Source organism: Loxodonta africana, chromosome 3, assembly GCF_030014295.1.
Source record: "Loxodonta africana isolate mLoxAfr1 chromosome 3, mLoxAfr1.hap2, whole genome shotgun sequence".
NCBI lineage: Eukaryota > Metazoa > Chordata > Mammalia > Proboscidea > Elephantidae > Loxodonta > Loxodonta africana.
In genome coordinates this window covers 147,082,807-147,099,408 of record NC_087344.1, presented here as the reverse complement: position 1 = coordinate 147,099,408, position 16,602 = coordinate 147,082,807, and the positions used below count along the sequence as shown (strand labels likewise).

Below are 16,602 nucleotides of genomic sequence, written 5' to 3'. Positions count from 1 at the left end.
TATTTTAATAATTTTCAGTTTCTTTTGTAATATGATTTTGCCACATAAATTTAATTCCGTTAGAACTGAAAGCCAAGAATCATCTGAAAATGCAGTAATCATGTAGTTTCTCTTCCTTTCCTTTTCCCTATCTTTACAGAAAAAAAAAAATTGAGGAGAGGGCAAGGGTTGAGAGAAAAAGCCACTAAGCAAATATGTCTTAGAAGCAACTGAAGCCCAGAATAGGTGCCAAAGCAGATGACCTCTCAGAACTCTAACTCTGAGTTTGGAACAAAATCAGTTCTGCTTAAAATCCAATTACTTATTGATGTGGATGCTGGAAAAATATCCTCTTGCCAAATTTCTGGGTAGGACCAAGCAATAGTTATATTCCCCTAACAGACTAGATCATCCATGGGAAGAAACAGCACAGCTCGCAAAACATGATGACAAATGCAAGGAAGCCTTCATGAAACGCCACGGACGTACACAGCACTGCTGTAAAGAAGCAGTGTTTTGAACTGGGTTTTTAAATTGTAATCTTGTTCCAAAATATCAATTAATAGTAAGATCCAATAAACTTACAAGATGGGTTCATCCTTTCGGCATTGGTACCCTTCAGTAGGAATGCTCAGCTCATCCCCTGTGATCCCAGGCACGTGAAACAGCAAAGCAAAAATCAGGAGGATGGAAGCCGGCAGGGAATGGCAGAGAGGAACGGATTGCATGACATGAATCTAGGCCTTCCAATTCTCCAGGCATGCAAGAGCTTTCCTCTTTTGAATTCGCTCACCACACACTTCCCACCAGATCCCTGGCTATCATATCATACCAGTTTCTGAAATGAAAGCAGTCATTATTGCTTTACTAAATGAGGTGGAAATGTCTTAACGTTTACAGAAATTCCAATCGAATTCTACCATAATAAATATCTTCGAGGGAGGACTTTGGGCACGTGAAAATAATTGTGTCTTCTGCAGGGATCATTAGGCCACTAGACAGACGCTAGGTGGCACGTGTGGGATGCATAACACCATCCCTTAGGCATCAGTAGGAGCAAAGGGTTTTAGCCCAAAATGATAACGTGGGCAGGTAAGTGGAAATAGGTAAGGAAACGTTTGGACCTGGACTCTGCAACTACTCACGCGTGGGAAGCCTCCGCCCTGCGGAGCTCCTGCGATTGCTCCTGCGATTGCGTGCCGATTCCTATCCTGTGCTCTGATTGGGCACGGCTGAGGTGGGCGGGCTGAGGATTGCCACGTGATACGGAAGGGAGGGGCCTATGTGTTGCCTTGAAGAACCAGCTCTTGGGGGTGGGCTCTGAAGTCAATCTAGAGAAATTCGCCGGGAGTCCGAAGTATGGATTGCCAGAAACTTCTAAATTTCCTTTTTAAAGTAATCCAGAAAGGAAGAAAGACAAAAGGGAAGGCCCTACCATTTGTGCTCTTTGTGACTTTCTGGGACAATCTATGGATGCATAGCAGTGAAAGATTATGTGATTCTTATGCATTTATTCACATACAAGGATGTTTAATGTAAAGCCACAGTGCCAGTGCCGTTCACTCAAGGCTGATAAGGAAGTAGGTGTCCCTTTGAAATCCTCTTAATTTAATGGAAACGATTTTCTAAGCTTCCATTAATAGAACAGTTTGTGGAAAATAGGGCAAATGAATAATAAAGTGAGATTTTATGTGACCGTGGCTCTAATACACCCTACTTCCAATGGGAAACTGTTCATATCTGGGCTGGAATCTCTTTGCCCATAGTTCTGCAGATGCCCAGCCTGGGGAAGATTGAATTGGTGCAAGAGGAAGGTGGGTAAGTGAGATCCTTTCATGGTCTTACCAAACATTCGCATCTTTCAGAAATTATGGCATGCCAGTTTTTTCAAATAAGAGCTATCAAGAATCAAAAGATTAACATTAGATCATTAGAAAATCGTTCCATGGGAATTGACTCAACAGGAAACCTGGTTAGTGTGAAAGAGACCTACTGTGGTCTCTTCAGTTGGGAGGTTTCACATTTACAAACTATACAAAGTTGCTTAACATCCCTGTGGTAGGAAATGAGTAGCACTAACTTCCACATCTGTTTCTTAACCTATGTCAGCCCACTGGTTTTAGAATGCAGGCTAATTTTCCACCACAGAAAAAAAAAAAATTTGTAGCCTTGGAGTGGGGAAACAGTGCACCACCAATGCCTAATTTCTCTCTCCTAACAGCCCTGGTGGCACAGTGGGTAAGAGCTGGGCTGCTAACCAAAAGGTTGGCAGTTCAAATCCACCAGCTGCTCCAAGGAAACCCTGTGGGGCGGTTCTACTCTGTCCTACAGGTCGCTACGAGTCAGAATGGACTCACGACCTCAATGGGTTTGGTTTTTTGTTTGTTTTTGGTAATGAGGCATTACAAATGCGTATTGCTCTATAGAAAACATTCCCTCCCTTTTCACATGAAGACAGACTGTGCCTGAATGGACATCCTAGCACACCTCTTCCTCCAGCCTCCAGAGCCTTTGAAGGAAACCCTGTCTCCCCAATGGTGCCTCTGCCTACAAACATGGATAGTCAGTGCCGTTACAAAGCTCTATCAGCCCCTAAATTCAATTTAGTATTTCCGTCACCTCCAACTATAATGGGGAAAAGGAAGAGGAGACCCAGAAAGGTCAGAGGGGGTTATCAAAAAAAGAGGAGATGGCTTTCCAGAACTGAGGGAAGATATGAAGGAAGTAGTGATTTGCAGCCTTTGAGGGGGGAGGGAGGGAGAAGTCCGCCAGTATGAGCTCCTACTTGAGAATATTTTATTTTATCTTTACATGAGATTTATGAGAAGGGTCCTGCCTTGTAGGCCCAGCCCAAACACTTTCCGTGAAACCATTTGAATTCCTGTCCCAGAGCTATAGGGCTCTGGCCCTGGAGCGCCTACTCCAGCCTGAAACATTGTGACCGGGGCTGGAACTTGTGCTGCATGCAGTAGAGTCCCGAGGGACAGAGGAGCTCGGAGGCCCGGCTGGGGCGCTCACCGCGGTGAACCCTGCACGTAGCCGGGGATGCAGCGAGGCTTGGGGCCACGGCACAAAGACCCTGGCTGCAAGGTGTGCGTGAATCGTTAGGAGCAGGCAGGAGGTCAGCCCCACTGTGGGCCTCCTCACTGAAGACAGGCGACCGGAGATGGAGGTGTCCGTCAGCTCCACAAAATGACCAGGCCGCTTTATAGTAAATCCCGAGCTCAGGAAGGTCCTTCTCTTTCAATGGAGCTCTGGCGGGGGCGACCCGCTGTCCTGGACTAGAGACTAGCTGGAGCTAGGCGAGTCCCAAATGCGCTGGGAGGGGTGGCCGGGTGGGAGCAGCGGTGGAGATCCCGCCTCGGCTCTGCGGGACTTGCAGGGCCGTCTGCCTCCGGAGGGTTTCTCCTGGGCCTCCACCCGCCGAGACAACTGCTCTCCGAGCGCGCTCGGGGCTGAGCGCTCGCAGGAAGTAAAACTGCCATTTAGAGCTGTTCCATTGGCGACCTCGCCTCGGCCACAGCGCGAGGGCATCTGAAGCAGCAGACCTGAGGCCCCGATCCTCCCCAGCCAGCTTCTACTAAAAAAAACTTATTAAATAGGGGGACGATTTGTAGTGCTCTTGTCCCTGAGCACTACTTACCCCAAAATCTTTTGGTTTTTGAATTAACTTTATTGATCTGAAGATTTTGTTCTTTGGAATGTGACCCTGTATGGACTTAGAGCTAATCAGGAAACGCTGCTGGGGAGGGAGTTTTGTAATCACCTCCCGAATCTCCCCGGCAGGCGCCGCCGACCCTTCCCCCGCGCGCCCCCTGCAGTCTCCGAGGCCTTATCTGGAAACCGCCAGCTCCGGGCACCAAGCTCTGCCACGCGCCCTGGGAGCTGTCTGTGGTGCTAGGAGAGAGAACTCGAGTGAGGGAGGCCTTGGAGGAGAGACAAGAGAGCCAGAGAAGAAACTGAGAATGCAAGGTTGGCCCAGAGGGTCCACCCAGCAACACTCAGCCTGACACACATCCTCAGAGACCTTCAAAATTCAGCCCGGTAGGAAGGAAGGAAATAGCCCCTTCTGGGTCATATCCTCACCCCAGACAGCTGACCTGGTTTTCCAGTGCAAGAGGCCAGTGATTGTCCCTTTCTCTGAAAGACCTTCAACCCCCCACACACACTCCTACCCAGCCCTGAGGGTGTTTAGCCTGCCAAAGGTAGGAAGGGAAGAGCACTGGACCCTGGCAGGAAGCCCCAACTCCAGAGAAAGACAGAGTGGTAGAAAGGAAAGCTAGAGATGGCAGAGGAAGTGGGATCAGAGGAAGACCTAGTAGGAGGCTCAAGGAGCCTGGGGACCTGTCCCAGGATCCATGGGTAAACTCTCCGATCAGCCCTCCACTCACCCACCCTCCTGTCTTTCTCTGTCTCTCTCTCTCTCCTCCTAGCACCCCCACCCCTAGTAGCCAGGGCAAGAAGAGGCAAGCCAGTTTCCCTCATGCACGATTTGAAGCTGGGGAGGAGGCATCACTTCACTCTGAGGCTCAGCCCTGCCCCTGAATGTGCCCACCAGTCTCTTTCCCAGCATGTTGACTTCAAGCTGTGCCTGGCTTTTTAGAAAACCAAGCAGCTCTCATCCAGTATATTTTTGTAACCACGTGGCTTAACAGGAACTAAAGTTTCCCTGCCCTGGGGAGAGCTTTTCCAAATATTTTTAGGAAGTTAAAAATATAACAAAACAAACTACTCACAAGCCATTTGTTTAAAGATGGGAGGTGGGATTCGGCAGACTCCTGGGGAACTACTGCCTAGGCAGGAGTCAGATGGCAGGGAGAGAGGAGGAGGGAAGGCTTCGTTTGAGGATAAGCAGTTCTATTTGCAACAGAGGAAATTTCCTGTCTAATTTGCCATCCTGTGGGCTTTCATTTTAAGGGGTGGAGCAAAAATAAACTGATACAGGGCAGTAGGTATATCTGCTGGAGGCATGGAGCCAAGCAGCAATCATTACTTTGCAACTCATTTGAAAATCTCTGGCTTGGGCTAGAACAGCTGGCTGCTAGCCAGAGTGTTAACGTCCTCCTTCAAACTCACTACAAATTTGTGCTAGGTTTGCTGGGGGTCCCTGAGCTGATCTTGGGGTGGGTGAATCTCAGGGGCCTTTGTGGCTTTTTAAACATCTCTCTTAAACAAGTTTGTTTTCCAGTGTTTCTGTAGCAAGCCAAGATTGACCCTTAAAGTTCCTGTTTTGCCAGCCCCCAACTTAATCAAAGGAGCAATCCAAACGGAGTCTAGCCGTGGAGTGCCCTTCAGACACCAACTGAAGGTGGGAAAATGAAAAGGGATGCAGTTCCCAGGGACAGCCATCCACTGAGCCTTGTAACTAACTCTGAATCTCCTGGGAGAAAAGGCTTTTGCCTGTTATTTTGTTCTTGCTTCTCAAAAATCTGGCTTGCTCCTGTCATCGCTTAGCCAGTTCCCCCTCCCCCAAACTTAGTTGGGCAGGCATGGAAGGACAGAAGGATCCCTTGTGAGGGAAACAAGTGGAATTTGGGTTTGGCTTCTAAGCAGTACTTTGAGGACATTTGAATCCTGGGGCACCTGCTGAGGTGCCCTTTGCAGAATGAAAAGAAGCAGGAACCCGACGCCTAACTTTCTTCCCCAGACACTCCCCCCAACATCCAATTTGCCGACTTGTAGGCAAGAACAAGCAACCAAGGCAAATTTGGAAGGTGAATTGATGCTTTGAGCTGCACCATTCAGGGAGTGAGAGAAAACAGAACTGCAGAAAAGTGAATTTAGGGGTTACTCCAGTGGATCCGGAGTAGTTGCTTCCGGCAGTGGAGCAGGAGGTTAATCAGGGAACATTGCTCTCTGTAGACATAATGCTTCCCCCTGTGCTGTTCACCTAGGGAGCCCAGGTTCCGCCTTAAAAGTGAAGCAGCAGTGGAAAAGCTTCCTGGCGAATTGACTGGTGGGCTTCGAGCAGCAGCCAGGTGCTATGGCCTTCTTCAGATTTGTAGGGTTTGTTTGTTTTTTCCCAACCAAACCTGAGGTCATTCTTTGTATGGAGCTTGGATGTGTGAACTCTAGTAACCTCCCAGGTCACCTCTGGGCTTGCAGTTGCCCAGCCCCAAGGTCCGGTACAGACAAAAGCTCTGGCACCCCCCAAGCCTTAGTGCCTAAATTTTAGGCCCAGGGAAGCCATTTTTAAAGAGCCCTGGTGGTGCAGTGGTTTAACACTCAGGCTGCTAACCAAAAGGTCGGAGGTTCCAATCGCCAGCCGATCCGCAAGAGAAAGACGTGGCAGTCTGCTCCAGTAAAGATTACAGCCTCAGAAACACTATGGGGCAGTTCTACTCTGTCCTGTTGGGTCACTATGAGTCAGAATCAACTCCGCGGCAATGGCTTTTTAAGCCATTTTTGAATGGTTTATATTTGACTGTAAAACCCAACAGCAGCTCAGATTGAACAAGGAGAGTCTGCTGAGTACTGGGGTAACGGGCATCCCCACTGGACACAGCAGCACCCAGTTTCCAGCCAAGCCCAGCTGTCTGAGGTTGCCCAGCCCAGCGGGCAGGAAATGAGAAGGGCCAGTCCAGACCCTTTTGTTAGAATCAAACAAGACCAAGACCATTTTTAAAGCAAATTGATGAGCTGGAGAGAAATCTGCAAACCACTCCCTAATTAGCCCAGGCCTGATCAAGGCGCCCGAGGCAATTTCCTCCCGGATTTCACCTCTTTCTTCCCTGTCTTTCTCCCATCCCTCCACCCACCCCCAACACACACTCCCACATCACTCCACATTAAAAAAAAAAAAAAAAGTTGTTGACTCTACTAAGGCTCAAGCGTCAGAGAAAGTTGGAGGGCAGGTCTGGATGTGCTTCTTGTCTTATTCCTTTGTCATTGTACTAGAGCAGGAGTGCGGATAGATATGTGAGGATACCCAGATGGAAGATCTGATTCTGACTACGCGAGAATTGACCTTGGGGCGGAAGATGAGTGGGGCACAGCCGGTACTGAACCCTCCACTCAGTTATTCCCTATTACGGGTCCTGAGCGCTAAGCTTAGTGGAGAGCTGACGTGGAAGGGGGCGCCTGCAGCTGAAGTTGAATCCTGGCCGGGGTGCTCCAGTCATTTACACACCCGCACACACAGTCACACAGGCTCCTTAAGCAGCAGCAGGCATTCTCCACCCTCTGGTCAGGGTCTCTTATTTTGTGGTCCCAGCTGATTCATGGGCGCGGATACTAGGCTTGGCACACCTTTCGCGGCCAGAGTTCGCTTTGCATTCCCGCTCCAAGCATGGTAGCACAGGCAACTCACCCGACAAGCGGTTCCGCGTGACACTGGGGAGCGGATGCTCTTTGGAGACTGAGAAGGAAAGAATCAAGGGCGCAGCAAGGGTTTGTTAGCGGGCCTCTCTGCGTCCCCCGGGGTGTCCTAATTGCGCGCTCTGCAGCCTCCCGCTCGCAGGCTGTCCGGCCGCGCGGGCGCCCAGCCGCTGGCGGCGGAACAGCTGCGAGGCCCACTGAACACTATTCGTCCGCCGCCCAGCTCCTGCCTGCATCTCGTCTCCGCTGTCCAGCGCTCCGGACCCTAGCTGCCCCAGGAGGGTCCCGAGGCAAGGGGGGAGGGGCGGACAGAGGAATCCCCATACCGACCAAGCCGGGGGTGCCAAGCACGCTGGGACAGCAGGGGAGGTTGGCCGTCTACTTACCCGTTACCACGAGCCTACAAAGCACAGACGTTCTCCCGCATGGCCTGAAACCATCTACTTAAAAAGAAAGGAAGTCGCATATCCAGTAATGGGTCGGCAGAAAAAAACCAACATGAAAAATGAAGCTGTTTTTGTACAAGTCAACCCAACGTCCTTACAGATTTTGTGAATTCCTAATATTCCGGTAGGGATTTTTTTTTTTTTTTTCCTAAACCAAGTTACGCATTTCATTACCATAGATTCTACTTTAGTAAAATCAGCTCCCTTGGATTTCATCACTTGTTAAAAAAAGATAAACTTTATTTTTTTAATTTTCAATCACAAAAAAATCTATATTTTTGTCTAAGCATTTATTTTACTGAATCAAAAAGACATGAAAAGAAAAATCATGTTTTTACTAACGTATATAAGTGACTCTTTTTTGGACAACATATAATAAATATGATATATCACTTATCACTCGGTCTTTCGAATGTACATTTTTTTTTTCATATTATGGAGCATGCCACTTTTCCAAAAGAAAACAGGTCATGAGAAATCAGTGCAAAGTTCTCAATTACCCTCCTCTTTTCTCTGGGACAGACGGAACGTCCATGTCGATGCCCTCTGCCTCCGAGTCTGAGGCTGTCTGTCGGTCCATCTACAATTTTCTCTGCCCGTGCAGTTTCCTTTCCCTGCCCTTTTGTCCCTCCTTCTGCCCTCCCCCCCTCCCCCCGCTTGTCCCTAAAGTCACATTTAAAAAGAACTTGAGGTTTTGTTTTTGTTGATGTTTTCACTTACTGGTCGCACACACTTTGTGTGGGTCAGTGTTTTCGCCAGTCACACTGCTGTGGCGGAGCTTTCCAGCCCTACCTCTGGGGGTGGGGAGATGGAGAGCAGAGGACCGGCTCCTCTTTGGGCCCCCCCCCTCCGCCCTGGCTGAGCGTCTTCCTCTCTTACTCCTCAGCCTTTCGGGGGTCAGCGGCCAGTGAAGCTCCTTGGCCTTGTGCGGGAAGAGGAGGGACAGCTGTCCGAGTCGGGGGAGGAAGCGGGTCTGCAGCGTCGCTGCTCACTCTTCACCGGGGATGCGGAGTGCCCGGGATAGGGTTGGACAAGGGATTGAGGGCTGGCTGACCCCCGGGCCCCAGGCCGTGGATGAGCACACGGGGCACGAGGGGCCGCTGCAGCTGGGGATGGGGTGCCGGGGGAGTCCGGTACATGCTGCTGTACATGGCGGCGGCCGCCGCAGCCGCCGTGGTGCTGTCCATGCTGCCCAGCAGGCTCGGGTGGTAGAAATAAGGCGATGGAAACATTCTCTGCAGCGCCGAGTAGTTCCCCGCTTCGGCCAGCAGCTCCAGGCCTACCGCAGTCTGCCGCTTCCACTTGGTCCTGGAAGAAAGCCGGCGTGCACGTACCCCGAGACTGTAGGCACCGTGGGCTACCGTGGCCCCTACCCTTCTCTCCCCCTTCTATCTCCTCCTCCCCCAGGTGGCAGGAGGACTCTGAGAGCTCCGAGCAGGGGCCAGGCACCACACTTGCAGCTCGCAGAACCACCCAAACCCAAGTCAATTTCGTAAATTACACCCTCAACATCTGAGACACAACAAAATCCTACAAGCTTCACCGCCTTTTCCTGACCCTCTGCCCTGCTGTTGTCTCTGATAGTTTGGCTGCTTCCTTAAACTTTGCTGGAGGCCAAATGAGACCCCTCTTTCTCCAGGCGGTCCTCTCCCTCCTCCTCTAATTCCCCTCCCCAGTGGCCCCCCAAAAAATCGCCGAGTGTCTGCTCTCCGCCCCTCCCCCCGGGCCCGGAGATGAAACTGCAAACAAAGGGATGCTGAGACTCCTGGGCCTCGGATTGGCCCCTCACGTCCCGGGGCTGTGGAGACACATCTCTCTCATCACCCTGACAGGACCTTGCAGTGGGTAGGGGGCTTAGGGGAAAGAGGGCGACAAGGTTTCAAAACAGAATACTTTTGAGAGCGGGCTCTCCCAAGAGGGCAGTACCTCGGGGCCATTCCAGGGGAAAAATGCATTTCAAGAAATTTTCTCCTCAGGGAGACAGTAACAATTAAAACCTGTGATCAGCTTTTCTCGGTCTCCTCCCTCCCCCACCGCACCCCCACTAGGAAGAAGAGGCTAGGGAGGCGGCGTTTGCTCAAAGGCCTTATGAAGGAACGCAAGGCTGGTGGGCCGTCCATACCCGGCAGCTCCAGCCAAATTAATAAACATGTCGCCCATTTTAAATTGGCTACAAATGACACTAATGTTTTCCGACAGAATTAGGGTGGCTGAAACCATATGTAATGAGACAGAAAATTATGGTAAAGATGACAACTGGATGGGCATTTCCAACCACACTTATGGACGATTAGAACACAACGGGAGAAAAGGAGGGGGAGAAAAATCAAGACAAGGGAGGCAAGCGCCAGGCTTGTAAACACAGCATAACCTCAGCCTCTGGTTGCCCAGGTTCACTCTTCAGTTCAGGGGCCTGTGAGCACTACCAGCCCCATTCTAATTTCCCTTCCAGAGAAGCAGCGGTTCCAGGTGGGCTCTGTGGTGCCCTTTCTCCCTATCGAGGCAGCGGTGGTAGGGGATGGCAATTGCAGGGTACAGACCCCCTGCCCTGACATTGGCCAGCAGCCCAATTCTCCCGCCTACGGGCGGCTGTCCCAGCTCTCCCCCAGCTGGGTGCTTCCAGCCTCAGTGACTGCTCTGACCAAAGCTCCAAGCCTGCCTCTCCTAGCTACCTCACTAGCCAAGGCAAGGACATTTAAGCCAAAGCCAGTGGGGCAGCTCTGCCAGGAATGCAATAGCTGAGCTGTCGTTGGTCATGGACATTCAGAACCAGGCTGGGGTGGACCCAAAGGGTGCAACTCGCCGGCCCTTTGGGCCTGAGGGTCAGCTGCATGGATGTCTCAATTTGATAAGTGGCTTTATTGACTTGGGGGTGAGGTGGGGTAGTTCTAGCAGCTGGGGTTTGGGAGGGAATACAGCACCTGTTAAAGACACTTAGAATGCAAATTTCTCCAAACATCAGCTGCCCTGTGGCTTCTCACGCTTCAGGGGTTTGGCTAATCCCTCCTCCAGCCTAAAAGTACCCAAGCACCCACTCTGGGCCCAAGTCTCAGGCCCTTGAGTCTCCCGAGGCAGGGGAAGGAGATAGGTTCAGTGGTTATGGCCTGGCTGGCTAGGTACCTGTGCTCCCCCACACAGCCTCCTTACCTGCGGTTCTGGTACCAGGTCTTAACCTGGGTATCAGTGAGGTTGAGTGCAGCAGCCAGGTCCATGCGGTCCTGGACGCTCAGGTATTTCTGCCGCTCAAAGCTACGTTCCAGTTGATTGAGCTGGTGGTCAGAGAAAGCCGTTCTGGCTTTTCGAGGCTTCTTGGCTCTCACAGGGGGACTCTCTCGGCTACTTGTAATCTCCCGATCTCCTTCCTCCTTTGTTCCTACGACAGAAACCCAGCCACAGTCACAAATTAGCCTGGAGCGGGAAAGGGTAGTGTCTTCCTAACAAACACTTATAAACATTTCCACATTCCCAAACCCACCTCTGGTCTCTGGGGACTATACTCTCCCACTGCCACCACCACAACCCACCTCCCACCCCTTACACACACACACTTGGGCCTGAGCCACTGTGGAGAAGGAGGACGCTTTTCTGGCTTGGGAGTGTGGGGCCTTGTCCAGAGCTCCTAAAAGGGTTCCAAAAAAGGTTTCTGATTTTTCCGTCGCTGGAAGTTAAAAAAAATTTTTTTCCCAATCAAAGGTCTTTTTTTTTATTGTTGTGTCTTTGGTTGGGGTGGGGAAGACACAATCCCATTCCTTTATTGTTTTCACCATGGCATTGTTTTTCTCACTTGATAGTTTGCAAAGGCCCTTTCTCTCTCTCTCTCTTTTTTTTTTTTTCTTATTTTGAGAAGGAGGTGCCTTTTTAAAATTCTTTTCACTGAAAATTACAGGCATTTGCTTTTCTTTTTCAAATGCACTTGGGGAATATTGGAATCACGCTCTCTGCAGCTGCCTGCATCAGGTCTCTTAAACCTTCAGAAAGAATATGTCACCCAGACATCGAGCTGAGCTCAAAATCACTGAACCCATCCAGGTGACAGTGCAGAGATTTCCGGATTCTATTTGTCAACTTTGGTTTTTTTACTGAAATGCTGGGAAATCGATATGTCAATCCCTCTCTGTTTGTACCCGTGTTTGCAGCGCTCCTTGATCTTCCCTGCAGGAAGAACAATAATCTCCCTAATTGACCCACTGGGGAGGTTGGTGCACAAAAAATCGCCAGACCAGACTGTACATCTGTTTTGGGCACTATTATGCTAATGCTAAAATAGTAAAATGAGGAGCCAATGTCATACCTTCAAGACAGTCAGCACACATCTTTCCCAAAGATGGCAAAAATTAATAATAATAACAAGAATAATAAACCTATTCGGTCAAAAAAAGAAAGAACTCTTCTGGTATGTTGAAACTCTTTTGCCATGCAAAGACCAGAGCACTAAATTATGAGATTATCTGAGGACGAAATGGAAAAAGGAAGTTGAAGGACAATTTTAATAGTCATCTTCTGATTTTACAAAAAGAGATAAATTCAATTCCATAAAATTTTGCTTTCATAAATGCTACTTCCCAATTACTTGCAAGGGGCCAAAAAATCCTTTTGTTTTGTTTTGAGTCACTAAGAGACAGATACTTAGAACCATGGGGTAAGAAGGGTGTTTTAAAAAAGCTAATTTTAAATTTTTATAAGCTTCCCTTATATAAATCACAATCTAATTTTAAAAAGTTGCTCTGGAAATCAACTTGGAAATTGTTCCTTCATTAAATCCGATAATTCCTGTAACGGTGCCTGGAAAATACGGTGTGGGGGGGGGGGGAGAATGAAATCATTTGCATTAAAAAATAAACAGCAGGTTGTGATCACACCCATAGATACCACACTCCTAGGTCTGCTTCTTGCTGCCACACACCCTCATCCTTATTCCGAAGGACTCGGCTAGGAAAATCTCGAGTCTGCCCCTCTTATCAACAATAACTATTACCCGTCAGATCCCCTCCGCGGCCGCTGCCCACTTCACCCCTTCAAACTAAAACTAAATAAAACAGAAAGGAGCGGGATGAAGGTGAAGATTGAGGGGCAGAAAATGTCGCAGTAACAGAACTTCGGAGGAGTCCCCAGATCGCACGCCCAGACGGCTCTCCGGCTTGCAGCCTTTTGACCCGTGCCCAATCTCCCGACAAGCTCTCGGGATAACTAACTCTCCACCAGAGAAATTCACCGGCGCTGAAGGCAAGAAAGGGAACCGAGAGTAGGAGAAGCTAGCGGATGAAGGAGCCCGGGCGGCGCAACTCACCGTGGCATTTGATGTCACTCTGGGACTCTTCCCGCTGCTTGTCGAGTTTGGTTTTGCTGTCCTCCTGCTCCAGCTTTGGCCTGAAGCTCTCGTGCGCTGCATTGGTCTCCTGCTTCGGGGTGTGGTGCGGAGAGGAGACGCTGGTGCTGTAAGGTGCACACGCCGCCAGAGGTTTACTGTCGCCCAAGATGTCCTTAATTAAAAAAGAAGAGGTGGAAGTCCTGGGGGCTGAGGCGGCCGAGCCCAGTTGCTGGGCAGGCGGCGGCGGCTGCGGTGGCGGCTGCTGTGGGGGTGAAGGCTGCGTCGGGGCCCCGGCTGGCGGCGGCGGCTGTTGGCTGGGGTGGAGGTGGTGGTGGTGTTGGGACCCGTCTGCTATCAGATGCGGCTCCGGGGGCTCCATGGTGACCGAGATGGGAGAAGAAGGCGCCGTTCCTACAGTATCGATCTCCGAACAAGGGGATGGGGTGGCCTGACTCCTAAAATCCGCAGTCCTGGCCTCGCCGAGAGGGCGGAAATCTCCATTCATCATGCCGGGGCTGCCTGAACTGGCACTGGACAAAATCGTGTCTATTCCAAAACTCGACCCGCTGGCCCCTTCCATTGTTGTCATTTCTACATGAGGTCCACGACACTTCGTCGCTCAGCAGCCGCCGGGACCCAGCAAAAGAAGCTAGTGATCGTTAAACAAAATAAACCCTATACAAGGTTGCCGCCGCTTAAAAAAAAAAAAAAAAAGTGGGGCGGGGAAGAGGAAAGGAAGGGTAATTTGGAGGTGGCAACCCGTGTATACTTTCGATACAACTTTTTCTTTTTTTCCTTATGCAAAAAGTAAGAATGGGGAGAAAGAAAGACAGGAGAAAAGTTACAAAAAATTTTTTTGAGAAAGCGCAGAGTGTCGGCTCCGGGAACCACCGCGCACGTGGGGCGGCAGTGACAGCGCGGGGACCCAGGCGAAGGCGCAGGCGGCTGGAGGCGACCCCGCCGCCGCCGCTGCCGCCCCGCCTGGGTCTGCCCACAGCCCAGCACCGGGCGGTGGCGGCGGCAGCCGACGTGGCAGGTGCAGCGACCGCGAAGCCCGCGCCGCCGCGCGCCCTCCTCGCGAGGTGGCTGCCCCGCGCGCGCAACGCCGCCGCCCGGGCGCTGAGTTACTGAACTTTCTTGGAAAGTTGTGCTGCAGGAGCGGCCGCAGCAGCCGCGGCCACGCGAGGAGCAGGAGGAAGAGGAGGACGCGGAGAAGCAGCAGGCGCAGCGGTGCAGCCGGCGGAGACGCGGCGCGGGGCGACTCCGGCCGCTGCCGGGCGCGGTGGCTTGTAAGCCGGTGGCTCGCGGGCGGCGCCGACCCCCTCCCGTGACGTCACGGCCTCCGCCGCCGCGCCCCGCGCCGCGCCGAGCCCGCGTCCCCACCGCCGAGGCTGCGCGCCAGGCCCCGCACGCCCATTGGCCGCGCCCGCGCGAGCGAGCGACGCCGACGTCTCAGGAGCCAATGGGCGCGCCGCTCGCAGGCCGGTCCTCGAGCCCGGCTAGGGCCGCGCTGCTCTTTTGAGAACCTGCACGCCAGCTCTCCCTGCAGCGCTGAGCGGAGCCCGTTAGTCCTAGCGGGGTCCCTGTGTACACAATCACACGTGAGGGGCGAAGGGAGAGGGGGAAAGAGCGGAGGGAGACTAGAGAAAGCGAGCGAAAGCGAACGAGGCAAGACAGCAGTAGCAACGCTGTGCCCATTTTCTTCACCAGAAGTCAGAGGACGCGAACAGGGGGCGCGAAAGGTCAAGGCATCGGGCTGACTTACCTGTAGGCTGCAGCCCCGCCGCCCTCGCAGCATCCCCAACACGCGTTTGAGTAGCAGGAAGGCACGGACAGCAGGGGAAGGGAAGCCCCGAAGGAACCCGCGGGAGCCTGTGTCGTTCCAGGGAGCCGGGGCTCTGGCTGGACGCGCGGGCTCTGCGTGCTCATTTCTCCCCCAAGGAGCCCAGGCGCTCGGGCTCCGGCCCAGCCAGGCGGCCCGTCCCCGAGTGGGTTGAAACTGGTTCTGAGGCCACCGGGTACTCTCGGGGAGGAAGGGGCCCGCGGCTCAGAAGCAGGGACCCAGCCAGGTCTCCAGTCGGAGACCGTGCTGGGGGAAATGCCTGGCCAGACACTTTCTCCCGAGCGGGGGAGGTAACATCTTGAGACGTTCCCTAGCCGCAAGAGCAACCTCAGTTCACTGAGGAGCCAGGCCGGCGCGGGCTCGGGGAACCCCTGCCCAGAGAGCTTTGGCGCCCCAGCCGACCAGTTGTTTTCTCCTTCTCTCTCTCTTCTCCCCTCTGCGGGCCGGTCGCTCTTTTGGAAAGGAAACAGTCACTGTGAATCCGCTTGGGACCCGGAGCATGACTGTGACGCCTCGTCGGAGGGTATCAACTTGCATTATTTTCTCTAGGACGTCTCCAACCTGTCTCTTGTTGAATGTCAGAGTAATGGGAAGTGCCAGTGACAAGACGGCGTATTACTCCTGATTAAGTGCCGTGTCAACCTAATTAGCAGAGTAATTATAAGGTGCTAATGAATGATTCAAAGTTCTTTGAGTTACATTTTACTCCAAATTACCATTTTAAGAACCCAATGAATCTGCTTGGCTGGCATCGCTTCCGTGACTAGGTGCAGAATGATGTTAGAAAATGGCCTATAAAGTCTCCAAGGGCTGAGCCGAAATGTGGGGTTTCATTGCGATTCTGTAGATCCCTTTCTGGGGAACAGCTTTTTTTTTTTTTTTCTATTTGGGACGAAGGGGAGAGCTGTCAGTGAGGCAAATGACCTCCTGGGACAAGATAGTGTCTTTCAGTTGGAATTGCATCAGTGTGAGCCCGGGGTCCGCAAGGGGGGATCCGGGAGAATCATCCTCCCCGCGTTTTCCTGGAGAAATCGATGTTTGACCCAGAAAAAGCCCACGCACTTTCGAGGGTTGTTGAGCTGTCTCTTAAGATCTTCGTGCGGTTTTTTCACGGGTCTGCCTCTGAGGTGAGCAGCAGAGAGAGGGAAGACTCAGGCGAGGAGATGTACCCTCTCTGCAGCTCTCGCTTTGCCCCGAAGGCGAAGGGAGTTTGACGGAGAAGCTGGGGGTGGTGAGCCGAGGAGGGGATGCACAGCGCGCTCCAGGTAGAGGCGGACGCCGGCCTCGGAGGTGCGGAGAGCCCCTCGGGAGCGCATGGCTGGGTCCTGCCAGGTGGGCTGCGAAGGGCCTGGATGGTGGCGGGAGTGGGGTTGGAGCAGACGCCTTTGGAGCGGGATCTGCCTGCTGGCCAGACAGACCCTCCGTGGAGCCTTCGAGCCGGGCCTGGGCCTTCTGCCGCCCGGTCCTGGGACGCCCGAGGGGGTTTTCCCAAAGGCCGCGATGCCGGCTCCCCTGGCACAGTTGACCACTGTGGAAAGGGTGCTGAAGCTGCCGGAGGCTGCCGGCGGATGCTTGGGCATCCTTCCCCCCTCAAATATCGATTAGGATTCTTCCCATTCTGACATCACCCACCAACTTCCCGAATGATGTGCGTTTCCTCTCAGCCCTTGGGGCTCCAACCCACACTCCCTTCTCTGCCTACTTAGGGT

The 16,602-nt window shown here is 52.2% G+C and overlaps 1 protein-coding gene across 1 annotated transcript; it reads right to left on the bottom strand.

Annotated features, from left to right (window-relative positions):
* Positions 1-8,737: 8,737 nt before the first annotated feature.
* BARHL2 (BarH like homeobox 2) lies at positions 8,738-13,639 on the bottom strand. The gene is made up of 3 exons (XM_003418435.3): positions 13,030-13,639; positions 10,890-11,115; positions 8,738-9,050 (listed from the first exon to the last, which is right to left on the bottom strand). Exons 1-3 carry the CDS (start codon positions 13,637-13,639, stop codon positions 8,738-8,740), a joined length of 1,149 nt encoding a protein of 382 aa, XP_003418483.2.
* Positions 13,640-16,602: the final 2,963 nt, after the last annotated feature.

What these genes read in the sequence shown, in the direction of transcription:
- BARHL2 (XM_003418435.3), bottom strand. Translation starts at nt 13,639, where the DNA reads ATGACAACAATGGAAGGGGCCAGCGGGTCGAGTTTTGGAATAGACACG. An exon ending in GAGTGACATCAAATGCCACG is followed by an intron (nt 11,116 to 13,029) that starts GTGAGTTGCGCC and finishes TTTCTGTCGTAG; the next exon opens with GAACAAAGGAGGAAGGAGAT. An exon ending in ACCTGGTACCAGAACCGCAG is followed by an intron (nt 9,051 to 10,889) that starts GTAAGGAGGCTG and finishes GCTTTCTTCCAG; the next exon opens with GACCAAGTGGAAGCGGCAGA.